The sequence below is a fragment of the Canis lupus genome, chromosome 8 (assembly GCF_048164855.1).
Source record: "Canis lupus baileyi chromosome 8, mCanLup2.hap1, whole genome shotgun sequence".
In the NCBI taxonomy this organism is placed as follows: Eukaryota; Metazoa; Chordata; class Mammalia; order Carnivora; family Canidae; genus Canis; species Canis lupus.
This window is the reverse complement of record NC_132845.1, coordinates 72,138,684-72,166,292: the sequence shown is the minus strand read 5'-3', so window position 1 is coordinate 72,166,292 and position 27,609 is coordinate 72,138,684. Positions and strand designations below refer to the sequence as shown.

The 27,609-nt window shown below is 50.3% G+C and overlaps 1 protein-coding gene across 4 annotated transcripts; it reads right to left on the bottom strand.

Moving 5' to 3' along the window:
- Nucleotides 1-148: 148 nt before the first annotated feature.
- RCC1L (RCC1 like) lies at nt 149-27,103 on the bottom strand. Of its 4 annotated transcripts, none has more exons than XM_072837537.1 (11): nt 26,762-27,103; nt 22,655-22,784; nt 21,028-21,156; nt 20,046-20,112; nt 19,150-19,201; nt 18,283-18,367; nt 13,638-13,819; nt 9,723-9,810; nt 8,671-8,844; nt 6,106-6,191; nt 149-945 (listed from the first exon to the last, which is right to left on the bottom strand). In XM_072837537.1, the coding sequence occupies exons 1-11, from the start codon at nt 27,086-27,088 to the stop codon at nt 868-870; spliced, it is 1,398 nt and encodes a 465-aa protein (XP_072693638.1). In that variant the 5' UTR covers nt 27,089-27,103; the 3' UTR covers nt 149-867. The 4 variants fall into 4 exon arrangements, with proteins under 4 accessions (XP_072693638.1, XP_072693636.1, XP_072693637.1 ...); XM_072837536.1 differs by lacking the exon at nt 149-945 and adding an exon at nt 5,453-5,971; XM_072837535.1 differs by lacking the exon at nt 13,638-13,819.
- Between the last annotated feature and the right edge of the window lie 506 nt (nt 27,104-27,609).

Sequence of the window (27,609 nt, the reverse complement as noted above, 5' to 3'; positions counted from 1 at the left end):
CTCTGTTCAGAAAAATTGTTGTCAAGCAGGATTGTCTTCTGAAGTATTTGTCACTGGCTTCTAGTTGCCTCTTTATCAAAAGCCTTGTTTTTGCAAGCAAATCTCTAAATGATCAAGTAAGATAAAAAAAAAAAGTACTCTCGAGTGCTTAAAAATAAAAAGGCAGAAAATAGACTTTATTCCAAAAGAGATTTTTAAAAGATGTTTTTAAATGAAAGGCCAAGTTTATGTTACTACCTCACATGTTTTCCACAATGTTTGAATCCCTCCTCCAAGGCTGGCCCTCCAGCCAAGCTTCCGCGGGGGGTGCTCAGTCACGAGAGGCTGGCCTCGCTCTAACTCCTGCGGGGGCCTGAAGCCCGGCTCCCGCAGCCGCGCCGGGGCTCGCCCCGCTGCCCACGCAGCCCACGCAGCCGCCCGCACTCCCACCCTGAGCTCTGCCGTGCTGGGGGCCTACAGACGCCCTCCCGGCCACTCGATTCTGAGGCCACCTTTAAGATCAAACAAAATGGCCAGGCTTCCCTCAGAGTAGCTTCCAGAGTCCGATGGGCCACGGGGAGCCGTCACACGGTCCTGGAAGGGCCGAGACGTGCGGAGGTTCCTCGTTCTGCTGGGGCCACACAGCCCAGGACTCCTGTCACTGGTGCCAGGCCTGACAAGGACAGCCAGCCATCCTGCGATGAAAACGGCGGGTCTCACCCTCGGCTAGAGGGGCCTGAGTCCCCGGACCTGCAGCATCTTCCTGCTCAGGGCATGGCAGAGAGCATCTTGCTTCACCAAGGGCGGGGAGCCCCTGCAGGGGCCTCTGCTGAGCAGCCCCGGTGGTTCTGAGGCCGGGTTCCGGGCTCCCGCGGGCTGGGCGAGGCTTCAGACAAATGACTTGGCCAGAGTCACCATGTGGTCCACACCACACGCCACATCCACAGGCTCCCCAGGCATCGTCACCTGCAAAACGAGACCCAGCACACGGTGAGGGCACACGGTGAGGGCGCACGGCTTGGAGGAGGCCCAGCCCAGGCCTGACCCTGTTCCGCCTCCTGGGAGGGTCAAGTCACCTCGGCTCCCCCCACGGAAACGGGGGTGCTTCCACGTGGCTGGCAGATCTGTTTGGGTGGACCGGGCACTCCAGCGTCCCACCCAGCCAATGGCAGACATCACTGCTAGAACTTGCATGTCCCACAGACGCTACTCCCTGCTGAGCACAACTCTGCCAGAGGTCAACACCTGCTCCCAAGCCAGGGGCAGTGGCCTTTCCTAGGGGTCACCACCATGGCTCCCTGGAACGGCTCACGAACCCCTGCTCCCTGCAACCAGGGCCTGTGGGAACGAGGCCCCGGCCAGCATCTTCAGCTACGGCAGCCATTGGCCTCAGCTCTGGGTCGGCTGCTTCCCAGACACCGTGCTCCCTTGAGGAGGGAGCCCCACTGTCGCTGAGGGGGCCACAGGCCACGCTGGCAGTCCTACCCAGGCTCCCCACCCACGCTGCCACCATTTCACCACAGGAGAGGCCAACCCGCGAGGTGACACGCAGCCCTCAGCCGACGTGGAAGCTCCGGCCCGCCGGCCTTGTAAAGGACTTTCACTGGTGTCCAGGCTGCCCCTGGAAACGGCCACTCCATCCCACTCCGGCTGTGCCAACACTCAAGGATGTCCACGTCCCCAGAGCCAAACCAGTTCTCAGAAGGGAGGCACTTTCCCTTCTTCTTCTAATACTATTATTATCATTACTTTCAGTAGGCAAGACTCTCTCATGGCTACATCATAAAATGACATTCAGCACAAAAGAATTAAAAGGCATTAAATCCCTTTTCTTTTTCCTGATTTTATTCTTAAGTAAGATCTACAGCCAACATGGGGCTCGAACTCACAACCCAAGATCAAGAATCTCATGCTCTGCCGACTGAGCCGGCCGGGCTCCCCTATATTAACCTTTAATCCCAGCCTGTCAGCACCTGTCCCCTTATTCCCTCCTTCCCTCTGAACTGGAAACCACTCTTAGCCAGTTTCCACTATCCTTCCAGAGGTGCCCAATGCAAAAGCAGCAAACGTGAGAAGAGTGTTTTTAGGTGGCAACTTGCGAGTCAGGGCTGTTGCGCTGCGTGGTCGGCAGACCCCTGCCCGGTGCTGCTGTTCCGCCCCAGCAGGTCTGGGTTCTGCCTCCCTCCCCCGCTCCCCCGGGGGCAGTGCTCTGCTGGGCAGCAGGACAGCTGGAAGGGGGATCTGTGGCAGCCGGTGGAGTTTGCCGAGCTAAGGGGGGGAGGCCTCATCCAGATGGCCTGGCCTGAAAGCCCCGGACGGCAGCACTGACCCGAGCCTGGGACCTTCGGTGCGGGGAGACGAGTCCATTAAGGGCTCCTGGATGGCAGGCAAATGGATGCTAGTGACCAAGCCATGCGGCCTGCCCCTCCCTCCCTAAACAAACGTCTTTAGCGACACCGATACAGAGATCACTGAACAAACAAGCAGCAGTGCCCCCGCTCATCGTGAAGGTGCAGAAAGCGTTCCAGGCTGACCACAGGAGCAGAAGAGAACACGCTGCTTCCGTGCTGACTGGGCCCAGGTGAGCTCCTAGCAACCTCGCGGGGCCACCAGAGCGCGTTACACTGACCCTCCCCAGGCAGCGCGCCCCGCTCCCCACTCATCCGTACCCACACTGCTGCACTTGAGCTACCTTGTCCTTGTCCCCGGGGGCTCTGCCCATTAGAGCCCCAAGCAGAGTAACCACCTGGCCCTGCTGTGCTTTGCCGTGCTCACAGGGAGGATGGTGGCTGGGGCTGGCCTCTGAGCCCCTGGGGGTGCTCCCCCTGGCAGGCAGGGTCTTCGGCCTCTCACCATCTCTGGAGTCCAAGACAATGTGCTGGATGTGCCCTCGTGGAGGTTAAACGGAGCATTTCTCCTAAACCAATTTACACTATGTTACTGCAAAGAGAAACCATTCCAAAAACTGAACCACGTCTGGCCTGAAGGACTTTTACAAACTCTGACCAGTGTGAGCAGAATTTGTTCAGGGATGTCCCTCCTCATGACAACGCCCATGGCACAAAGGCAGGGGACCCAGAAGGAACGCAGAATCAGTGCCCCTGGCCGCTCCTCGATATGGCCGCATCTGTAGCTTCCTTTGTGGCACCAAGAGACCCATTGCCCCCGATACTTCACCTGGGACCCAGGGCTGTGTGGGAAGAGGCCCGGCAGCCAGAGGGTCTGCAGCCTGGGCACCGCATAGTCTGCACCTGGAGCCGAGAGTTCGGGTCTCAGCCCCGCCCACTGCATGGCCCTGAAACGGTGCAGCCCTTTCCATTTGCGGAGCCACAGGCTGGGGGACAGGGGCCTCTGGAGGCTGTCCTGAGGACGAGAGCAAGGCACCCGGCACAGCCGACGGCTCTGCTGACTCCTCAGATGGGTGGAGGTATCTAGAAAGAGCGCATTTCTGAGTGGGTGATGTTCCGGGAAGGCCATGCAAACACTTGCCCCATGCCCGCACCGCAGTGCCACCGGGTAGACCAGAGGGTCCTGTATAAACCTGGGCAGTATGTCCCCGCCTCTCCCCACTGCTGGGGACCTGGTTGTTCAGCTCCGGACCCTCGCAGAGGAGGGTACCACAGTGAGGTCTCAAAGTCAGACACATGTGAGTCTGACTCTGGGCCCTGCTTCTTACTGGGTGAGTGGCCTCGAGGACTCGCTGACCGTCTCTGAGCTCTGAGTGTCAGTGTGCAGCAGGAAAACCTCCAGAAAAGCTTCTAGAAGGACGGGTTTGAGTCCAGTGGCACATGTTCCCTGGGCCTACATACTGTCAGAGCAGCCTGGGCTCTGTGCATCTGAGAATGACAAGTTAGTGCTATTGTAGGAGCTACACATAAGGCTGGTTCCTGCCACTGCCATTCCCCAGAGCCCAGGCTGGAAGGTCCGGGCCCACAGAACGTGGGCAGGGCCAGGCCCCCAGCATCACCCCAGAAGGTGCTCTCCTTCACCAGTCCTCCCAACCCCAGAGGCATGTAGGGCTCAGCAAAAATGTTCCAGGGGGAGGACAGTGGTTTGGCAAGAAAGCAGCCATCAGGGGAACAGCCTGAGGTGTCCCCTCCCAGACAGCAGGGGTGCAGAGAGCAACGTTCCCAGAGGGCTGCTTGGTGAGTAAGAAGTCCATGGAGGAGGGCTCCCGTAAGCTGGCTCTGGCCCCAGTGGCAAGTGGCCTTGGCCTCGGGTGCCTGCTACTTCCAGCCCCACAATGGATACCAATGCCCGGCCATTTCGATGGGACAGTACAATCATGACTGATCTTCACTCTAGTCTGGGGGAAAGGGAGGCAGGTGGGGAGCCCCCCACACCCCTCACAGTGGTCACTCATCCAAAACTTGGCCACTGGGCCGCTTGCTCAGCTTCCCCTCGGCGAGAAGTGAGGGGCTACCACAAAAGTGGGACCTCCACGTTGTCAACGCTCACAGTCCTTGCTCTGCCCCCCAGCATCCACCGAGCAGCTGTTCCTCACCCCTTAAAGGGGACCCCAGGCCCAGGATACAAGCGGACGAGCACCAACCAGCCTACACACAGCTCTGATACACATCTCTTCCAACAAATACAAAGCCTCCATTCTGACCTGTTTTCTTAAGCAGCAGCGCCTCCAGCTCCTCCAAAGGGGTCGGAGCCTGCTGAGGTCACAGGGAACCAAGAGAGTCCGCAGCCAAGGGAAACAGCCCCCAAAACACTGAAGTGCCTCCAAACATTTTGCAGTGGGTTTTTCACAGACAAATCCTTATTTTATTCCAAATAGACGCTGCTTTTGCATGTTCACGTAAGGTTTTTAAAAAATGCTTTACGTAATTTTGAAATATTAAAATACAACCTTCAAGGAAGATACCTAAACATGTGCATATACACATTTGTGCATACACACATGCACGCACCTCTCTACACAGAGACAGTTTCTAGAAGGAAACATAAGAAAGTACCAGTAGGGGCACCTGGGTGGCTCAGTGGTTGAGCGCCTGCCTTCGGCTCAGGGTGTGATCCCAGGGTCCTGGGATCGGGTCCCACATTGGGCTCCCTACAGGGAGCCTGCTTCTCCCTCTGCCTGTATCTCTGCCTCTCATTTTGTGTCTCTCATGAATAAACAAATAAAATTAAAAAAAAAAAAAAGTATTGGGACACCTGGGTGGCCCATGGGTTGCACCTCTGCCTTTGGCTCAGAGTGTGATCCTAAGCCTGGAGTCCCGAGATCGAGTCCTGCATCAGGCTCCCTGTGAGGCACTTGCTTCTTCCTCTGTCTGTGTCTCTGCCTCTCAGTGTCTCTCATGAATAAATAAATAAAATCTTTATTTTTTTTTAATCAGTATCTGTGATAAGAGATGTGAGACTTATTTTTTGTAACACAGTTTGCACTATGTACACATGTGCCGTTTTCAGAAATGTGAGTAGTTCTTTTTTTTCTTTTAGGAGGACTTAGTAAACAACACTAAGATAAACTACAATTTAGGAAAGAACCTTTTCCCCCTTTAATTTTGAAATGAGCCTTTTTTGTATAATTGCATCCTCCCCCTCAGGAAAGCTTTTATTTATTTATTTTTTTTTACTTTGGTGGCTGTGGTATGGCACTCTAAATATTAAACATCCTGCTTGCTTTTAAATTCGCTGTAAAACATTCCTCCACAGGGGCCTCTGTAAACAGGTCCTGGCACACCAACTTTGTCATTTCAGATCTCTCTGTCTTGGGGCCTCATGGCCCCCAGCCTGCACTCTGCTCCTCTGAGGTGCTGGCATGCCTCTGTTTTCCTGCTCCACGTGTCCATGGACAGCCTCTGATGAAGCTTCTTCCAGGGCACTGAGGGACTGGGACCCTCGGCCTGGCTGCTCTTTCCTCCAGCAGGCTGCTCACTCATCAGGCCTTGGGACAGAGCTCAGGGCAATGAGCCGTATAGCCTGAGACACTGGTGCCAGGAACTGTCTCTGGCTCCTCAGCATGACAGGACCTCACCTGAAGCTGCGGGGAAGAAGAGGGGGCAGCCGAGACCTGAGAGAGGGAGCTGTTCCCAGGGCCCTGGCACTGGCCCAGCTGCACACTGGGGGAGCCTCAAGCCATGGGTGTGCCCTCATGCCCACCCTGCGCAGGCTTACCCTCCATGGGAAATACTGGTCTTCTAGGCGACCAATGCCAAGGCACCCTCGGATGTTCTTGCCCCACACAAACAGCTCTCCTTTGCCTGCAAAGAAAAGAAAAAGGTAGTTTGGTTGAGGCTAGGCCAAGAGCGAGTCTCCGGGAGGGTCATGAGAACAGGCTTTCTAGAACCAGGGACAAACAGGGCCCAACATAAGTTTCAATTTCTAGGGACACCTGGGTGGCTCAGTGACTGAGCATCTGCCTTCAGCACAGGTGTGATCCCGGGGTCCTGTGATCAAGTCCCACATCAGGCTCCCCACAGGGAGCCTGCTTCTCCCTCTGCCTATGTCTCTGCTTCTTTCTGTGTCTCTCATGAATAAACACATTTTTAAAATCTTAAAAAAAAAAAGTTTCAATTCCTACCAGGCATTAGTGGTTTCCTTTGAATGGAAAAGTATACCATTCCCATACCAAAACACAGCCAAGCCCAGATGCACGCTGCATCCGTCACACTGGGGACTGGCATATGTGTGGAGCTCTGGGGCCAGGCAGCTCCTGCACACAGCCTGCTCTGCGTACCCCTTATGCACACCCCCTCCTCAAATCCTGAGAGCTGAGCCCCCTTGAACCTGGGTCATGCCCTGACAGAGTGAGACACAGGACGATCCGTCATTCCTTGTCCAGGTTTCCGTATCTCGGGACCATTTGGTCAAGAGACACATGGTGACCAGCACCACTGTGTGCTAGAAGCTGGGACAGGGCAGTGACTGAACATGCACAGTTCCTGTCCTCACAGGGCTGCAGCTAGCCGAAGAGTAAGACCTAAACAAATGAGCAAGCCTCACCGTAAAAATGAGTGTTTTCAAATTGTAAAAAGTGCCATGAAGGAGAAAGATAGCCCGGGTGCCGTAGACAACAGCATGACAGAACCTAGGGGGTCCCTGGGAACACCAACCTGCAGGATGGACCCCCCAGCCCTGGCAGGGCACCTCCCACAGCCCAGACTTCACCACAGATTTCCATCCACACCAGCATGGGGCGCTCCTTGGCACAGAGGCCCCATTTCTAGCAGAAGGCTTTAGTCATGGAGAAGAGAAGAAAAGCCAGGAGTACAATAATATGGGCTGTTAATTAAACAAGGAATCCTCTTGTTACAAGCTGTTGAAGTCCTCTGATCTCACAGCCTCTTTGGTCCTCCACCCTCAAATTTTATGTGTTCAACAGAACAATTCAGTCTGGCTCCCCTCAATGTTAGCAGACCACAGGGTAAACCAACCAACACCAACCCCCAGCTGGCCAGATGCAAATGCTAGCCCCACAGATGGGCCAGAAGCCGAAGCTCTGATGCTCCACCTACTAAGGGACAGTGACCGGCATGGGGAGCGTGGCCACTGGGTCTTAGGGAAAATCTAGACAGGGAATTCACTTCAACATGACCCACAACGGCCACACGACCTGACAGCAAACAGAAAACAGTCCACCCTCATTGAACACTCTGCATGGATTTCCAAGCAAATGACTGTGCACATAGTTTAAGCCTGGAGATGTCTTAGAAAACACATCTTTGGCAGCTCGGGTGGCCCAGCGGTTTGGCGCCACCTTCAGTCCAGGACATGATCCTGGAGACCCGGGATCGAGTCCCACGTCGGGCTCCCTGCATGAAGCCTGCTTCTCCCTCTGCCTGTGACTCTGCCTCTCTCTCTCTTTCTCTCTCTCTCTCTGTCTCTCATGAGTAAATACATAAAATCTTTAAAAGAAAATAAAAAAAGAAACAGAAAATACATCTTTGTTACCTCTAGAATCCGGCCACACGGATTCTTCTTGGCTCAAGCAAAGTGGTTTAAAAAGACTCCTGTGACTCTGGACGACCCAAACTCACCATCCCAGGCCAGATGTTTCCTTTCCATAAGACAAAAAGATTTTCTAATCGCAAGGAAACCGCGAATTTACTTGAGGATCACGTGAAATTAATTTAGTGCAGTCTGACTATCCAGGTCAGCTGGAGAGCCAAACTGAACCAATGACACTCACTTGGGGGGTGGTGGGGGTCTGTTTCTCCAAAGCCATGATGGAGAAAAGCACACCAGCTAGAGGTCCACCAAGTCACGGGACATTTTACGACTTTGTAATTTGGCAAACCTTTGCAAAAAGCTCCATCTGGGCCCCACCTCAGATCCCTCTGGAGGACTCAGGCAGACTAGCCTCCATGAAACCACAGGACGGGCTTCCAGACCTGCCTCTAGCCACCACACACATCCACCTCCTGGTTACCCACCGTGGATTCGCCAGACCTCTGCTGGCTTCCGCCAGCCCGCCATGCTTGACGGTCCCCACTCCTACCACCAACTGGCGTCCTCTGGAGAAAACCTCCTTTAATGTTATCCTGACCACGAACCCAATGAACCAAAAACACACAACTCCGGGATGATGAGAAGGCACACATCATCCTACCTCAAGCCAAGCAACTTGTGGCTTAGCCCCACTCTTGAATTATCCACACAGAGAAGGGAGAGCACAGCATGGGGCTGCCAGCTAAGCTCGGCTCAGCTCTGCCAGCCTCCGGAGCTGCACTGGTCACTTACTGGTCAGGGCAGCAAAGTGGCTGAGACCACACCAAATATGAGAAACGTGGACTCCCGGGTTGAACTCCGTCAGGCCAAAGAGAGTGGGTGGGATCACCTCTGGAAATGCAGTTTCCACAAGGTTTGGGCCTTTCCCAAGAATCCCGTAGCCCCAGACGAAAACATGTCCTTCTCCTGCATGACAGCAAACACGGCGGTCAGTGGGTCAAACCCAGTGCAGCCCGCCCTCACTGGAAATCCTGACTGCACCACCAACATGCCTTATCTCCACATAGATGGTTTTTTTGTTGTTGTTTTTTCCCCCTCTTGCTTGGCAAGAACATAGGGACGGAGATCTAAAATAATGTTTCTTCCCTCCTCTTTCCAATTCTTGCTGGTGATGGGTGTCTAGCCAGCTCCCAATCTCAGGACACAAACTTCCCACAGCTGGAGGGTAACCAGGATGGGTCCAGGTCATCATCCCCCAGAGGCCCGGGGAGTACAGGAGAGGCCAGAAGGGAGGTTTTTCCTACACGGATGTTCTTTCTTTCACACTGATCAGGAGAGCCAGTCAAGTACACAACCAGCCTCTGGCCAGATTCCTAAAAGTCTCGGAAACGATTATTTTGGTCATAGAAGGTTTTATGCTCCTCAGCGGTGCCAGACATTTAATCCCAGGGGCAAGGGCCTCAGTATCCAGACCCTACGGCTCTTCTCTCTATATTTTGTTTCCTGGCACAGCCTCCCTGGGGAAGGCAGGGCTGACTCTCTGGTCCAGGCTAAGGGAAACAGAGGAAGGAGCTGGTTCTCTACTCCGGAGGTCTGCTATTATTCAGACGTGAGAATGACCAAGTTCTGTTTATTCGTCTACTTTGGAATCATGGCTAGTATCCTTCTGTCAAGGTCACCCTCACCGTCTATGCAGAGTCCAGTCTAACTAGGTCTTCCCACAGCCACCCCCCCTTTCCCTCCCTCAGGATGGGGTCCCCAGCCATGAGTCCAGGGGACACTGAGCCGGCCCACGTCGGACCCACCTACAGCTTCCCACTCAGATGCCCGCAGGAGGGTCTCACCATTTAACACAGCACAGCCTGTACCGCCACACGCGGCCTGCTTCACCTTCCCCACTCCTGAGAAGGGTAGGCACCGAGGGACATTCACCTGAATCAAAACCAGAGCCGCAGTTAGAAGACAAGCCAGTGAGAAGTCGGAAATGGTCGGTCTTATGTACAAAGCAGATCAAGTCCCAGGTCATTGGTTCAATCTACAAGTACCTCCTGAACGCCCAAGATAGGCTAAACATCTAACCAGGTACTGGGAATACAACAGGGAAGGGTAACCTGATCCCTCTCTTAAGCGGGGTCTAGTGTTAGAGGTAAGGGGCCCGCCAAAATTCACACAAAAGTAATCTGGGCCGAGTGTAATGAAGGAGAGTCCAGGGTCTCTGAGAATGAATGTCGCGCAACCTGGTTTAGTTTGCAGGGAGGAGCGTCAGGGAAAGACCCCGAAGGTTTCATTTTATCCTGGGGCCTGGAGGATAAGCAGGGATAACCAGGCAAGGGGAGAGGGGCCAGTCCAAGGAGCGGAGCTGGCACATACACAGGGAACGGGGCAGGCAGGACACCTTCAGGGGTCTGAACAAGGTCAGAGAGGATGAGGCAGAGGGATGAGGGGGGATACAGAGACCAGACATGCAGGACGTCGTAGGCCAGGAAAAGGAGTCAGTCCTTCCCCTGAGCACAGGTAGTAAGAGAGGAGGGGCATGATTTCCAGAGGTAATGTGATGGCTAGGACACAGTGGAGGACCGAGATGTGGGGGATACACAGGAGCTCACTGCACCCAGAGCCAGTCAAGTGGAAATGCCTAGGGATATAGACGTGCAGACCCTGAACAGTCTGGGTAGAGACCAGGAAGCCCGTACACGGCCTCTGCAGACGGAGGCCACATGGGTTGGGTGTAAGGACGGATGGGAAGGGGCCAGTGGAGAAGGGGACGTTGAGGCTATGGTGAAGAAGGCCCAGCAGATGGAGGAGGGCTTCTGAGGAGGGAGGAGATGTGCCCCAAGGCGCAGGGAGGAGAATCACATCTCTGGGGGGCAAGATGACATCCCCATGCTACAATAGGCAGTGGGCCTGGAATGGAGGGTGGAGGACTCCGAGTGGGGAAACTGAGGGCACCCTCATCTGATAGTAATATGGACCAGATCTGCTGCCAAGAATGAAAGACCTGAGGTGTCAAGGGTTTGGAGGATGAAGTGTGGCCAACTTAGCCTTCCAGTGGGATTTGGTCTTGGCACCTCTGAGGAGTAACCCTCTGGAAAGGCAGACTTTAAGTGCTTCAGTGACAGCCATGAATCTTTACAGATGCACTTTCAAATGGGGACAGCTGGAGGGTAACAGTCCCTAAGCTGACTTTTAAGGAATAAGGGGGCTCACGGATCCAGAAAACGTATGCCTGGAGGAGGCGAGGCCGTCAGACAGCGTCTTTACCTGACTGTGCTCTGATCCAACGCCTTCAGCAAGCGCCAAGAAACGCTCTAGCACAGGGCCACTGCAGCCGCCCACAAGACAAGGCCATGTTGGGCTGCTTCTAAGACAGTCCCCATGATCCCCACCTCCCACCAGTCACACCCACATGGAGAATGCCAGTGAAAGCTAGGGGAGGTCACCGCCAAGATTAAATGATAAAAGGCTGGCTGCTGTCCTATGGGCACTTTCTCTTGCTTGCTCTTTGGCTTGCTCTGATGAAGCCAGGTGCCATGTTGGGAGCTGCCACAGGGAGAAGCAGGACCAGGAACCAAGGCAGGCTTGGCCAACAGTGAGGAACTGGGGCCCCGGTCCAACGATCCAGGAGGATCTGTGTCTTGCCAACCACCACCGGGGTGGTCCTGGAAGTGGAGCCTTCGGCTGCTGAACTCTAAGCCTTCAAGGGACCAGGGTCAGAAAACCCGGCGAAGTCACCCCTAGATTCCTGATCCACAGCAACTAAGAGAGAATAAATGTGTGTTGGTTTAAACCACTAAGTTTCGGGTCATTTGTTATGCAGTGGTAACAGTGCCACAAAACTGGATCTGTCCCCCACAGGGAGGCAGTGGGGAGATATTTTTCTCAGGACCTGGGAGCAACAGGAAGAACCATAGTTTTCCCTAACGACTGTGTTATGTTATAGAAACAATGAATCATTTAAATGGGCCTGTTTTCTTCTCTACTTTGGCTACTAGAAAGCTCAGAACCATACCTCTAACAGCTTCTAGCCACTGTGACGGACCACAGGGAATGCTTCTCCTCATCTTTTTCACTGACCTTTTTTCCCCTCAGGGCTGATCTCTTTATTAATACATATTTAGGGCAGCCCAGGTGGCTCAGCGGTTTGGCGCAGCCTTCAGCTTAGGGTGTAATCCTAGAGACCCGGGATCAAGTCCCATGTCAGGCTCCCTGCATGGAGCCTGCTTCTCCCTCTGCCTGTGTCTCTACCTTTCTCTCTCTCTCTCTCTCTCTCTCTCTCTCTCTCTGTGTCTCTCATGAATAAATAAATACAATCTTTAAAAAAAAAAAACATATTTAAGGGGCGCCTGGGAAGCTCAGTCAGTTAAGCAGCCAACTCTTGGTTTCGGCTCAGGTCATGATCTCAGGGTCCTGGGATGGAGCAAGCCCTGTATTGGACACTAAGCTCAGCAGGGAGTCTGCTTGAGATTCTCTCCCTCTGCCCTTCCAATTCATGCTCTCACTCCCTAAAATGAAGAAATAAATCTTTAAAAAATATATATACATGTACATGTATATGTATGTGTATATATATATGTGTGTGTGTGTGTGTGTATATATATATATTAAATGCTCTGTAAGTTGTCAGAAGTTTGATGGTATTAAGGAATAAAGTGTATTTTTTAAATAGCCCTTATCTTTTAAAGACACAATATGGAAACTTTAATGGATAAAATATGATAATCTGGGATTTACTACAAAATAACCCAGGGCAGGGGTGCCTGGGTGGCTCAATTGGTTGAGCGTCTGACTCTTGGTTTCAGCTCAGGTCATGATCTCAGGGTTGTGAGATTGAGCCCTGTGTCATGCTCCACATTCAGCACAGAGCCTGCTTAAGATTTTCTCACTCCCTCTTCTTCTGCCCCTCCATGAGCATGCTCTCTCTTAAAAAAAAAAAATCCAGGAGAGAGAGGTAGATGGCAACAAAAACTGACCGTTAGGGGTAGGGATTGTTTTAGGGAGAGTGGGACATGGGGAGTAAAGAAAATTTTGTGGAATTGAACAGCTCCACAACCTACATAACCTGCATAACTACACTAACAACCACTAAATTCTACACTCAAAAATGGTGGATTATGTCTCTGGTTTTTTGGTTTTGTCTGTTTTTTTAAATGGACCACTAGTTGGTAATGGTTGAACACAAGTGAGAGATAGAGATTCATCATGCAGTGAACTCAACTTTTTGTTTTCATTTGCAATTCCCCTTAACTTTAAAATCATGCTGTGCTGTACTGATGGTGGCTCCCTTTGGTGAGAAGGTAGGGGCGGTGACCAGAGAGGCCACATGCAGTGACTTCTGAAGTATTGTGTGTCCTACTGGTTGGGTGGGTAGGTGGGGTACAGGTGTCCTCATGTCACACTGGTGATCTGCATGCTTTACTGGGCATATATGTCACACTGCAATAGAAAGCACATGGTGCCACCATGGGAACTACATAAACTGTCTCATACCTCATACCCCTTCTAGACTGAGACAGGGCACACAGGCACAGCCAGCAGACTGCTCTAAACCAGGACTATCACATCAAAGAGTTGATAATGATGGCTCTGGACCCCAGCTTTCTTTCCTGACTCCCATAAGATGGCCAAGAAGAGGCAGCCTTACAGGTGGTCAGGCCTGAGCAGCACTTCCTACACTACACTTTGCTGAAGAAGCTCTCATACATGCCCTTACCACTCTGTATTTCCAAAGCTCCCAGCCCGGGTGGTAAGTGACCTCGTACCTGCGTGGAGTCAGTGACGGAGGCCAGCTGCAGATACTCAGAGTTCCCCCAACCGAAGAGACCACCCTCAGCAGACACGGCCAGGCAGCAGTCACCATAGGTGGCCACCTGCACAACGTTCACTCCAGCCAGGTCTCCGCCCAGCTTGGTGGGCACGCTGGTGATATCGTAGTGACCTAGACCTGACATGGTGGCAAAGCGTTACTCCCAGTTATGGACTCCTGGAATAAATACTTAACACAGACTTACTATGTGCCAAGCACAATTTTCAACCCTTTACCAACATCATCTTGGAAATGCTAATCTAGGAGCAGCCCGGGTGGCTCAGCGGTTTAGCGCCCCCTTCAGCCCAGGGTGTGATCCTGGAGATCCGGGACTGAATCCCACGTTGGGCTCCCTGCATGGAGCCTGCTTCTCCCTCTGCCTGTGTCTCTGCCTCTCTCTCTGTGTCTCTCATGAATAAATAAATAAAATCTTAAAAAAAAAAAAAATGCTAATCTAGGGACGCCTGGGTGGCTCAGCAGTTAAGTGTCTGCCTTCCACTCAGGTCGTGATCTTGGAGTCCCCGGAATGAGTCCCGCAGCAGGTTCCCTGCATGGAGCCTGCTTCTCCCTCTGCCTATGTCTCTTGCCTCTCTCTCTGTGTCTCTCATGAATAAATAAATAAAATAAAATAAAATAAAATAAAAAGAAAGGAAATGCTAATCTGTTTCTCAGCTGCTCTACAACTTCCTTCTCCACCCTCTCTCAGAGGAGGATGAAACGGGAAGAATGATTTATTTGTAAGACCCCTGAGGCTTTCTAAGTCTGATTCAAGTTAGAAACCTATGCCAGATAGAACAGCCCTACAAAATAAGGCCAGTGGATCCTAGGAGAATACACACATAGAACACTGCAACAAGCAATCTCTAAAGCACCGCTGGACTTACCAGAAAATAAAGGCAATCTCCAAGAGCCCAACCCACCCCAGCCCCCTACATCACCTCCCAAAATAACAGTACACCAAAACTGGCATGGTGGCATGGCAGACGGTGAACAGAGGAAAAGGCAGGACTGGCCAGAGGATATCAGGACAAATGTCACCATTAGCACTGTGATGGAGAGTGAGCCCTGGGCAGCAGACCAAGGCAGAATGCACACCAGAGACTCTCGCTTTACACCGTGCTTCTATAAAGGGACCCAAAGCAACGTCCAACTGGCAGCACCCCTTAGCAACAGGCAGAAGCAAACCCGAATCCTCTCTGGAGGAAAGCGTCTCCAGTTTAGGCCCTTCGAACTTCCACAAGTTGGATTCAATGAAATATGAGCTCATGGTCAAAAGTTACTCAACACGTAAGGAAGGATACCCGTGAGTCAGAGAGTAAACTGAACCAACAAACAACCACTTGACAGTCTCAAGACTTCAGACCCTGATATTAGAATATACAAAACTTTAAAAAAATAACTCTGTAGGCAATGTTTAAAGAGATAAAAGCAGGAATAAGGGACTATTGAAAATGCCCAGGTAAATCTGAAAAGGAAGCAATAAGCAATGAAGAAAACAGTTAAAATTCAAAACTCAAACGGACAAAAGGTCAAGACAAACTCTGGGAGAAAACACATGCGGCACTAGAACTGCAAAGAATACAGGTACAAGGGACGCCTGAGTGGCTCAGTGGTTGAGCATCTGCCTTTGGCTCGGGGCGTGATCCTGGGGTTCTGGGATCAAGTCCCACATCGGACTCCCTGCCTGGAGCCTGCTTCTCCCTTTGCCTATGTCTCTGCCTCTCTCATGAATAAATAAAATCTTAAAAAAAAATAATAATACAGGTACAAGATAAAAGAATCCTTAAAAATCAATAGGAAAAAAGACAAGTCAGCAAATGGGCAAAGAACAGAGTGTTTCAGAAAACAGAAAACAAGACTGGCCTGTAAATTTATAAAAAGATGGTGGTCACTCTCAAGCAGTTATTAGGAAAATGCAAATTCAAACCTTAGTAAGATACTATTTCCCACTCACGAGACAGGCAAAAGCTTTGAAGTGGACAATAGTAAGCCTTGGCCAGGCTGAGAACACCACCTTGCAGCCAGGGGACACTTGGTTGCAACAGTTTCGGAAAACAACCATTTGAATACAGGAGCATATTCTACAATCTCCTGCCACTCACAGCATCTTCATGAGAGCACTAACATGTTCTAACATGTGAACGGGAGACACAGTTGGCCAGAGAAACACTGCTAGACATATAACAGAAAGTTGTAAACCGTCCAAATATCGATTGATGGGAAACTGAATACATAGAGGTATATTCAGCGGTAGAATGTCGTACAGCTACAAGAATGAATGAACTGCACTCAACAAAGAAGGATACAAAATCAACACACAAAACGAACTGCATTTCAGGGGCGCCTGGTGGCCCAGTTGGTTGAGCATCCAACTCGTGACTTCAGCTCAGGTTTTGATCTCAGGGTCATGAGATTGAGCTCCACATTGGGCTCTGCACTCAGCAGCAAGTCTACTTGAGATTTACCTCTGCCTCTGCCTCTCCTTCCATGCTCTCTCGCTCTCTCTCAAATAAATCAATCTTTAAAAATAAAAAATAAATAAAAAACAGATCATAGATGTACAGGTTTACTTCTGGACTCCCCATTCTATTCTAATGGTCTGTCTATCCTGATGCCAGTACCACAATGTTTCAATTAGTTTAGCTTGCTATAAATTTTGAAATCAGAAAGTGCAAGTCCTCCAACTTTGTTTCCAAAATCTTTTGGCTATTTGTGGTCCCTGGCAATTCTATTAGAATTTCAGGATCAGTTTGTCCGTTTCTGCAAATAAGGCAGTTGACATTTTGATCAGGATTGCACTGAATTCGTAGATCAATTTGAAGAGTATTGACAACATATCATCTTTTGTGCATACTGTAATACACGTATAATAAGATTTAAAAAAGAAAAACTCAAACCGTGAAGGATTATGAAAGAAAGGAACAAGATCCTAAGATAGAATCTGCATGGGAGGAAGACAATCGTTTTAGGAAGGATGTCCAGGAAAGACTTCACAGAAGAGATGGCACCCAAGATGAGGCCTAAAGTATGAAAAGGAGAGCAGAGACAGGCATTCCAGGCAAGGATCAGCTTGTGCCAAGGCCCTGTGGCTGCAAGAGGAGGCATGCTCTAGGAACCACTGCAGGGGCCTGTGTGACTGGACACTAAGCCCGACAGGCAAGGGCAGGGAGGTGAGAAGTGTCACCTATGACAGCTCATTTCTGGAATGGCAACAGAAAACTGTTAACCATGGTTTTCTCCATCAAGTGGGACTAGCACTTTTAACCTCATTTCTGTGCTGTCAGGATGCATCTATCAACAATATTCTTATTTTTATAAAAAGCTGATCTTCAAAAATTACCAACAGCACAATTTTAAAAATAAAAAGAAGGGATCCCTGGGTGGCGCCGCGGTTTGGCGCCTGCCTTTGGCCCAGGGCGCGATCCTGGAGACCCGGGATCGAATCCCACATCAGGCTCCCGGTGCATGGAGCCTGCTTCTCCCTCTGCCTGTGTCTCTGCCTCTCTCTCTCTCTCTCTGTGACTATCATAAATAAATAAAAATTAAAAAAAAAATAAAAAATAAAAAAAAATAAAAATAAAAATAAAAAGAAGAGTCAGCTTTACAGTACCAAAGAAATGAGCGTGAAAAAAAGTGGTACACTGATGAAATTAGCACACTTAAATTGACCATATTTGCTGCTAGAGAGGTTATGGCTACCGTAGTACTTGCATACATTGCTGAGGACAGTACAAACTGATAAAACTCTTAGAAAGCAAGTTAACAATATATTCTGAAAACACAAAAATATTCTAATCTTTTGACCCACTCCTGGACATTTATCCTAAGGCAACAATCCCAAAAAAGAAAAAGTGTACATATATGTGATAAATGTCATAATTTCTTCAATGACCAATGTGTGGTCGCCCTCCCATTCCTCCGCATGGCTCCAAAAAGTATACCTCCTGAGCAATAGGGTAATGATTAAGTAATTATTTGATAAATAATTATTAATTTACCTTATGGTAAATTAGCTTGATGCTGCATCATACAAATATTAAAAACCCAATTGTGAAATCTATACCAACAAAATTTAAAAGAGAAAACAAGCATATAAAATCACACCTATGTTATAATATAAAAGATGTATACATATGAACAAGAACCAGAAGAAAACGCAAAACAGCAAACAAAAGTGATGCACTGTGCTGGCAAGATTATGTAGGATCTACACAAAATTTAATTTTTTTTCAAAATTTTAATCTTAAATTTAAAGGCCTTCCCTTCAGACAAATATCAAAAAACAAAAGGATTAAATAAGCAAGGTTAATAAAGCTTATCCCTCATTTCTCCCACCCTTAATCACATTCTCCTCAAGAGTTAAAATCGAGTTCCCTTTAGATGGCATTTGTGTATCTGTTTGTTGAGGGGTGGCTGTAATCTTCTACCCAACCCTGGACGGGTTGGTGGCCATGGGAGGAGGGGTGAAGGGAATAAGGCGGGACAAACTAACTAGTGTGGTAAGAGAAGGAAGAGTCTAAGGAGGGTGGGGGCTAGTCCACAGGAGCGCTCCAGCTCACACCTCCCTAGGGCACCAACCCAGGGGTCAAAGGTCCCTCTACCTGTTTGCCCATCAGCACCCCAGCCACAAGAGTAGACTTCTCCTTTGTCCGTCAGGAACAAGCTATGGTCCTGGCCACAAACCACCTGTCAGACAGAGGTGAGGCTGATGAGGAGAAATCCTTGGAAACCCAGTGTCCTGGTCGATGGACCCAAAGCTCACCACATTCCCTACCACTCCCAAGCAGCAAGACAGCTGGGTCTAGGCAGCTGCCCCACATGGCCTCCACATCTTATTCTTGCCCAGTCCCCTCCTCCATCAGGCTTTCTCTTCCCCATTCCTCTGCCTCTCTACTGGCAGCCAATCTTTGTCACTAGCTCACCATCTACCCTTCCAAGCTCTCAGGCTGCCCCCTCCTTCAGCCATAAAACCTTTCTGGCCCTGGTCTATCCAATATATGCCTCTGCCACCTCTCCCACGATGCCTTCTCTCCCTCCCATTCCACCCCTGAGAGACTTAACAATTCTCCTGTGCTTTCAGGGCCCTTCCTGTAAGCACCTGCTTATGCATTTAAGTATTTACTGTAAGTACTTCTACGTGCCAGGGTCAGCACCAGGGATGGAAATGAAATAGTGAGCAAGATATAGCCAGCCTGGGACACACACACATAGCTAGTTTACCCGGTCTCTCCCCCTTAGAGTATCATCCCTCAAACCTTATTAAACTCTGTACCACCATAACTTAGTGAGAACCAATACTCTCCTGACCTACAGTAGACAGGCAGTAATTTTTACAAAAATAGTGTATTAATTCAGATAACTGCCCTAACCAATGTGCCCTCACCGCCCCCACCTTTCACTCACCTTTCACTCCTGCAAAAGCACCCCTAGGGGCTGGATGAGTGGGGCTCTCAGCACTCGTCTCTTACCTGGACCACCTGTCCATCGAAGTCCTGCATTCTATTGACTTTGTGACTTTCACTGTGGGGGGGGCCGGGGAGGGGGTTTAGGGCATGGAGTGGAATTTGGGGAGAAGAAAGACATATGGTCATGGTAAGCACTGTGTGGTCCTGCCTCCACATGCACACAGTTACAGTTAGGGAAAGTCTCAAGGTCAAATATAAGGCAGAGGTAAGCCGAGGCAGGAGAGTAAAACAAAACAACTCTTAAAAAAAAAAAAAAAAAAAAAAAAACCTCTTTGGTAATTTTTTTTTAATAGGCTCCACGCCCAATGTGGGGCTCAAACTCACGACCCCAAGATCAAGAGTCACACGTTTTCCAGACTGGGCCAACCAGGTGCCCCCCACTTTGGTAATTTTAATATGCTGCCAGAGGTGAGAGTGGTATTTAGACCCAATTTGAGGAAGCAGAGGGGAGTTTTTTTAAAGACCAAAATAAATAAGGGGTTCCTAGCTGGCTCAGTGGGTACAGCAGGTGACTCTTGATCTTGGGGCCATGAGTTCAAGCCCCATGTTAAGGGTAGAGATTACTTAAAATCTTGAAGAAAAAAAAAAAAAAAAGACTAAATAAGAATAAACAGAGAGGAATTTTTAAAGTTAATCCATTTGGTAAAATAAAAAACTAATTCAAAAGAAGTTCTATGCACCACAAGCAATGCCCGTCTGCCCTCCCTTCCACTGAGCTAATGCTCAGAGCTCAACCTGCAATGAAGCAATACCCTCCACAGCTTTCCAGTGACTTCTCACCACCCCACTCAAACATGGGGAAGCTAGCCACTTCCTGCTCAGTGGGTCTATCACTCAGTAACCACACGGGAAATGTTAAATGCTTAACACGATCTAGGGAAGTCCTTTGGGGAACTCACCTGTAAATTTCATTTTCGACCACATTTCTTCCACATTGCCCGTAAGCGTTGTTTCCCATGCTGAAGACTAAAGAAGAACACAACCAAGGAAATCAGTTCTGCAGGTTCTGGGGATCCCAGAGTGTGAGGACTGCAAGGGGCTCTCGGAAGTGGTCTTTAGTCCAACCACTCACCCTAAGCACTTCTGATTTCCTTCTCTCATCCCCTCAGCCTTTGCAAGCACACCCGCAGACGTGCTGGGGGATCTGGCCACTTGACTGTCCCTTCTGCCTCTGCCTCTCCCTACCCCCCCCCCCCCCCCCCCCCCCGCAGGCCCTCATTCCACCTCTCAGGAATTCAGCGCTCAGAGGCAAGCACCTCCTGGGGAGGGCCCCATCACCCCTACTCCCTGGATCTGTCACTAGAGCATGCCCTCCACACCAAACCTGGTCTTCAAAGAGTTCCTGAACACCACCTTTGCCTTTGCCCACAAAGCAAGCTTAGCCAGAAAATGAAATTGGAAACATTTAGTCAAGTTGGCCTTTGCCTAGAAATAATCGCTCCTCTAGAGAGAGTCCGTGTTATCTGGAATCTGGAAGCCCACCAGTTGAAGTGCTGGCAAACAGACTCCTTTTTTAGTACAACAGAAAAAGCTGTCTACACGCACAGCCCAGCTCAGCGACTTCACGGCAAAGCAAGTGGGAGGCCTTGCTAGGGTGGCCCGGTATGCACTGTCACATTTATAAATACTAGAGGTTTTCTAAGAATCACAGAGAGTGGAGAACATCAAAGAGCTGGCAGGATCTGTCCAATACGGTGATCTTGAACCATCCTACCAGTATGGTTCACTTATAACGAAACATATATAACGAGCATTTCCTGCTCGGGAAATGCCGGCATCCTCAACTAATTACATGTGGTTCCATTAAACGAAGCAGTTTAGACCCAAAGGCAAGAAAGTGGTTCCCCTACTCCCCCATGAACCTGGCAGAGGCCAACTCACCTCCTTCGCAGTCTGTCAGGATAAGAGAGTGGGCTCTGCCGCAGGAGACCTGCAGCACCCGTGTCTCCTGGGGTCTGTCTAGAGGCAGTGGGACAGGTGAGGGCTCCAGAACATACTCATAACCCCGGGCTGAAACAAGAGTGAACAGGTTCACAGTGCGTCATGCTGATGGAGAGCCACAGCACTCCTGACATTAGTCAGTTGGTAACTGAAGCTGGCATGCTTTACATAACTCTGTCCATTTCTATGTATGCCTAAACTGCTCCCAATAAAAGCTATAACAGAGGAACCCGGGTGGCTCAGTTTATTAAGCAGCTGCTTTTGGCTCGAGTCATGATCCCAGGGTCCAAGGGTCAAGCCCCACATAGGGCTCTCTGCTCAGTGGGGAGTCTGCTTCTCCCTCTCCCTCTACCCCTCTCACTGCTCACCCTATCAAATAAATAAAATAAAATCTTAAAAAAAAAAAAGTATACAGGACGCCTGGGTGGCTCAGTGGTTTAGCGTCTGCATTCGGCTCAGGGTGTGATCCTGGAGTTAAGGGATCGAGTCCCACATCGGGCTCTCTGTGAGGAGCCTGCTTCTCCCTCTGCCTGTGTCTCTGCCTCTCTCTCTCTCTGTGTCTTTCATGAATAAATAAATAATCTTTAAGAAAATGATAATAAATGCAATGTGGAGTCTTACAACAGACTTTAGTGCTGACTTACAAAAGAATTTAAATATAAAATTAAGTGAAAGAAGGCAGAAAATACACACTGACCAAAACTGTACAAAAATGTATGCACATGAATGAGAGAACAAGAAAAAAAATGAAATGTTTATCCAGACAATACAGCCATCCCCCCTTATCCCTGTGGGATACATCCAAGATCCCCGTGGATGCCTGAAACTATGGATAGGACCAAACCCCATATGTACCATGTTTTTTCCTATGCATACATATCAATGATAAAGTTTAATTTATAAATCAGGCAAGGGGCCTGGGTGGCTTGGACCGTTAAGCATCCAACTCTTGATTTTGGGTCCGATCATGACCTCAGAGTCCTGAGATCAAGCCTCACATCGGGCTCCACTATCACTGCAGAGTTTGCTTAGGATTCTCTCTCCCTCCCCCTCTCCCTCTGCACATACTCTCTTTCTCTTTCAAATAAATAAATAAAAATTTTTTAAAAAATGTATACACCAGGCACAATAACAGGAACACCTTTACTTATCAGTAAAGGCTCTTTTGCCTAAAGATTCAGTGTTATTACCAAAGAAGCTGACAATCTAGTCCAGGGCAGCCCTGGTGGCGCAGCTGTTTAGTCCTGCTTGCAGCCTGGGGTGTGATCCTGGAGACCGGGGATCAAGTCCCACGTTGGGCTCCCTGCATGGAGCCTGCTTCTCCCTCTGTCTGTGTCTCTGCCTCTCTCTCTCTCTCCCTGTGTCTCTCATGAATAAATAAATAAAATCTTTAAAAAACAAAAACAAAAACACAACAGTCTAGTCCAGATAGTTTCAAATAACATCCATGTAAGACTCCATCTACTGTGTTGTGCCAGTCTGGTTTATGTCATCAATATTCTTGAAAACAAAAGGGAGCTCTCTCAGACCAATCACAGCACAGAGAAGCCAAGATGAGAACACTCACTTTTATCTTTGTGGCTCCTATGAAATCCAAGCTGGGAATCTTTGTTGAGCCCCATACCCCAAACTTTCGTCACATCTTTAGTTTTAGAAGAGAGCAATGTGAATCCATAGCCACAGGCAGCAGATGAAATCTGAAAAAGAATTCCAATAAAGCATGAACTGATTTGTGATATCAAGTTTTTTCCACAATAAATGACAGGTTGTTTGCTCAAAGAACATATAGTATTATATGTAGCTGTCAATTAACCGTCTGCCCTCAGGTTAGGTCATGATCTCAGAGTCCTGGGATTGAGCCCTGAGTCAGGCACCATACTCAATGGGGTGTTTACTCCTCCCTCTCTCTTTGCCCCTCCCTACCACTTGTGCACTCTCTAATAAAGAAAATCTTAAAAAAAAAAAAAAAACTGGACAAAATTGTAAAAAACAAAAACCTTTTCAGGGATCAAGAAATCAAAGGCAAATAAATTGAGAAATGTGGGATGCCTGGGTGGCTTAGCAGTTTAGTCCTGCCTTCGGCCCAGGGTGTCATCCTGGAGTCCCAGATCGAGTCCCACATCAGGCTATCTGCATGGAGCCTGCTTCTCCCTCTGCCTATGTCTCTGCCTCTCTCTGTCTCTGGGTCTCTCATGAATAAATAAATACAATCTTTAAAAAAGAATAATAGTAAAATAATGAATAAACAAATTGAGAAATGTTTATTTGTGAAAGACTGCTAGAACTTCAGGTAATAGGGGGGGTGCCTGGCTGGCTGAGTCAGAAAAGCATGCAACTCTTGATCTTGGTGTCATGAGCTTGCACACTACATTGAGTGTAGAGATTACTTGGAGAAAGAAAAAGAAGAAAGAAAGAAAGGAAAGAAAGGAAAGAAAGGAAAGAAAGGAAGGAAGGAAGGAAGGAAGGAAGGAAGGAAGGAAGGAAGGAGAAAGAAGAAAGAGAGAGAGAGAGAGAGAGAAAGAAAGAAAGAAAGAAAGAAAGAAAGAAAGAAAAAGAAAGAAAAGAAGTAAAGAAAAGAAAGAAAAGAAAAGGAAAGAAAAGAAAAGAAAAGAAAAGAAAAAAAAGAAAAGAAAAGAAAAGAAAGAAAAGAAAAGAAAGAAGAGAGACACATGGGTGGCTCAGCGGTTGAGCATCTGCCTTTGGCCCAGGGCGTGATCCTGGAGTCCCAGGATGGAGTCCCGCATCGGGCTCCCTGCACGGAGCCTGCTTCTCCCTCTGCCTGTGTCTCTGCTTCTTTCTCTCTGTGTCTCTCATGAAAAAATAAAGAAGAAAGAAAAGAAAGAAAGAAAAGAAAAGAGAAAAGAGAAAAGAGAAAAGAGAAAAGAAAGAAAGAAAGAAAGAAAGAAAGAAAGAAAGAAAGAAAGAAAGAAAGAAAGAAAAAAGAAAAGAAGAAAAAGAAAGAGAGAGAGAGAGGAAGGAAGGAAGGAAGGAAGGAAGGAAGGAAGGAAGGAAGGAAGGAAGGAAGGAAACGAACTTCAGCAGCATCAAGAACTCCAGGTAACAAAAGAAGGAGGAAGCAGAGGAGGAGGAGGAGAACAACTTCAGGTAACAACAGAAGAAGAGGAGGAGGAAGATGAAAGAACTTCAGGTAACAACAGCAGGAATCTGCAGACTTCCCATCTGGGGTCCTCCGTCTACTCCAGCTCAATCAGCACACTAGTTTTAAAAGGGCAGGGTTGACCATGAAAACCATCAACTTTGTTGCCAGTAAGGACACACTCACTTTGGGGTAGAAAGTGAAAACTCATGCTCAGTAGTGAACCCAGTGAGAAACAAACAAGGAAAATTCACAACTTGGCCATCTGAGGTTACAATCCTGACCAGGGCAAGAGGAGAGGCAGACCAGTCAAAAGTGCAATGGAAAGATCTTAGAAGTGAAACTGCCACAGAAGGCTTTCCACACATCCACAGTTGACTGGGAAACTCTGCAAGTAAACGAGGGAAAGCTGAGGATCCAATCCCAAGTAAAGCTGAGGCAGACTTGAGAACAGCCTGATATTTGAATGTGGTCCCTGACCTATACACAGAATCAAAGGTAGAAGGTAGAAACCTTGAAGGCTTAAAGTGTCTGAGCACAATCTCTGCCCAAATCATTGGCTGACCACAAAGGTATACGCTAGGAAGCAACACTCAAGAAGCGAGGCTGAAAAGGAGGGGGCAGAGAGACAAATCAATAACTGGAACAAAGGTATCAGTAGCCATGCACAGCAGGGAAGACTGTATACTTGAAGTCCAAAAAGTTACTGAAAAAAAAAATAAATAAATAAAAGGGGGGGGGGTGCTTGGGTGGCTCTGTCACTTAAGTGGCTGCCTTCAGCACAGGTCATGATCCCAGAGTCCCGGGACCCAGCCCCACATAGAGCTCCCTGCTCAGCAAGGAGTCTGCTTCTCCCTCTACCATACCTCCCTGCCCGTGCTCTTTCTCTCCTCCCCTAAAATAAATAAAATCTTAAAAAGGGGGTGCGGGGGCAAAACAAAACCTCAAGGGAAGAATATCAGAATCCAAAGTTATTACAAAACATCACCAAAATGTCCAGTTTTCAACCAAAAAGTAGAAGACATGCAAAGACCTACACTGAAGGGACAAAAGCAGCCAAAAGAAACTGACACTAATGGGACCCGGACATTGGATTTATCAAAGACTTCAATAAACTGTTGTTCAAAGTATACTTTAAAACCATGTTAAAAATAAAATAAAATAAAATAAAATAAAATAAAATAAAATAAAATAAAACAAAACCCTGTTTAGGGATGCCTGGATGGCTCAGTGGTGAGCACCTGCCTTTGGCTCAGGTCGTGACCCCAGGGTCCTGGGATCAAGTCCCGCATTGGGCTCCTCATAGGGAGCCTGCTTCTCCCTCTGCCTCTCTGTGTCTCTTACGAATAAATAAAAGCTTTAAAAAAATAATAAAGAGCAAGATGGTTGATGTGATCCAACCACATCGATAATTATGTTAAAAGGACATGGACTGGGGACTCCCGGGTGGCTCTGAGATCAAGTCCTGCCCGAATCCGGCTCCCCACAGGGAGCCTGTTTCTGTCTCTGCCTATGTCTTTGCCTCTGCGTCTCTCATGAAAAAATAAAATCTTAAAAATAAAAAAATAAAAGAAATAAAAGGACATGGACTGGCATAAATAAAAAAATAAGAGAAATAAAAGGACATGGCATCAGTGAAAATGGAGCAACAAGCACACTGGAGAACGTCAGAATCCATTTTTTCAGAACCCTGGAAATTAGCCAAAGACTTAAAGCCATCTAGGGAATGTTTACTCAAGAAAAGCGGCTGCAGGAACAGCAAGCTTTGCAGCATCTCAACCTGACCCGTTCCGTCCTGAGAAGCTCGCAACACGGCGCAAACCCGCAGTCCGGCAGCCCCTGAAGAGGCAGAAAGGGACCGCAGCAACTTCAAAGCTCCATTCCCAGGGCGTTCTCATCTGAGCCGCCTGGTGGGTCCCCGGGAGCCCCCATGCACAAGGCTCTCTTTATCTGAGCTGACCTAGATACCACCCAGTGCAAACAGCCTTTTCCCCCAGGGATGTTTGTCGAAGATCCTCGGCGGCTAATGCGGAACGCTGCGGCTGCCTCCGGTGGACGGTGGACGGTGGACGGTGGCGGAGAGGGGCTGGGGCAGGTAATGGGCCAACAGAAGGAGGCGGCCCAGGCGGCCCAGACGGCCCAGGCGGGAGGCAGCTCACAAGCCTCCAGCACACCTGGAGGGCACACTGCCCCGGGCTGGCCGCGAGCCGGCCTCCAAACCAAGCCTCTAGCCTCCGGGGTGGCTCGGCGGTCAGCGCCTGCCCTAGGCCCAGGGCGTGACCCCGGAGACCCGGGATCGAGACCCGCGTCGGGCTCCCGGCACGGAGCCTGCTTCTCCCTCTGCCTGTGTCTGTCGCTCATGAATAAATAAGTAAAATCTTAAAAAAAAAAAAAAAAGTCTATTCTGGAACCGCTTAGAAATTAGAGTGCGCCCTAACGCGCTCCCGCCGCGGCCCGCAGCCGCCGCAGGGTCCCCCTCCCCGGCGCCCGGCCACGCGGCGTCGCAGCGGCTCGCAGGGAGCCTCGCCCCGCCTGGGGGGCGGCGGCGGAGGCCGGGGGGCGCCGCGCAGCCCGCACCTTCTGGTCCAGCTCCAGGCGGTAGGGCACCGGCTGGATCCTGCGGGGCGGACGCGAGCCGGCGCGCCGCTCGGGCCCGGCGCGGGGCAGCACGAAGGTGGGCACGCCCAGCGCCCCCGAGAAGCTGAAGCCCCACACGAAGACGCGGTCGGCGCGGGCCGCCCGCTCGCCCACATACTGGAACACGGGCGCGTCCGCCTCGCGCCGGCTCCGCGAGCGCCCGGCCGCCGTCCCGTGCCCTCGCCCCGCTCTCAGCGCTGGGCCGGCCCCCGGCCCGCTCAGCAGCCGGCCCAGCCGAGCCCCGGCCTCCAGCGCCGCCACCGCCATGCTGCGCCCCACGCCTCAGCGCCTCCCGGGCGCCGCCATCTTGGTGACCTCTGACCCCACAGCCCGGCGGAAGAGCCCGAGGTCACGTGGACCCCTGGCTGAAGGCAAAGGCGCGGAGGGCCGCCAATGGCTGGGAGGGGGCGGGGCCGGCGGGGGCGGGGGCGGGGCCGGCGGCGGGGCGGGGGCGGGGCCGGCGGCGGGGGGCGGGGCCGGGGCCGGAGCGCTGCGCCCCGCTGCTCACCCGCTGGTCCCCCGGCCCGGCAGCCGCGCTGCTTACCGAGCGTTTTCCCGGCCCCCGCGGGCACGCGGCGCTGTGGTCGCGAGGGCCCCTTGCCGCCGGGTGGCCCGCTCTGTGGGCGCCCGCGTGGTGCTCCCCGCCCTGGTTCACCGCTCCCGCCACGGCGCCTGGTCATTCCCCGGGGGCCGCGGCGTCTCGGTCGGCTCCGGGAGGCTCAGGGGTGCTGCAGCCGCAGGCCCCGAGCGCAGCTCTTACCGGTGCACCGGCTGCCCGACCCTGCAGG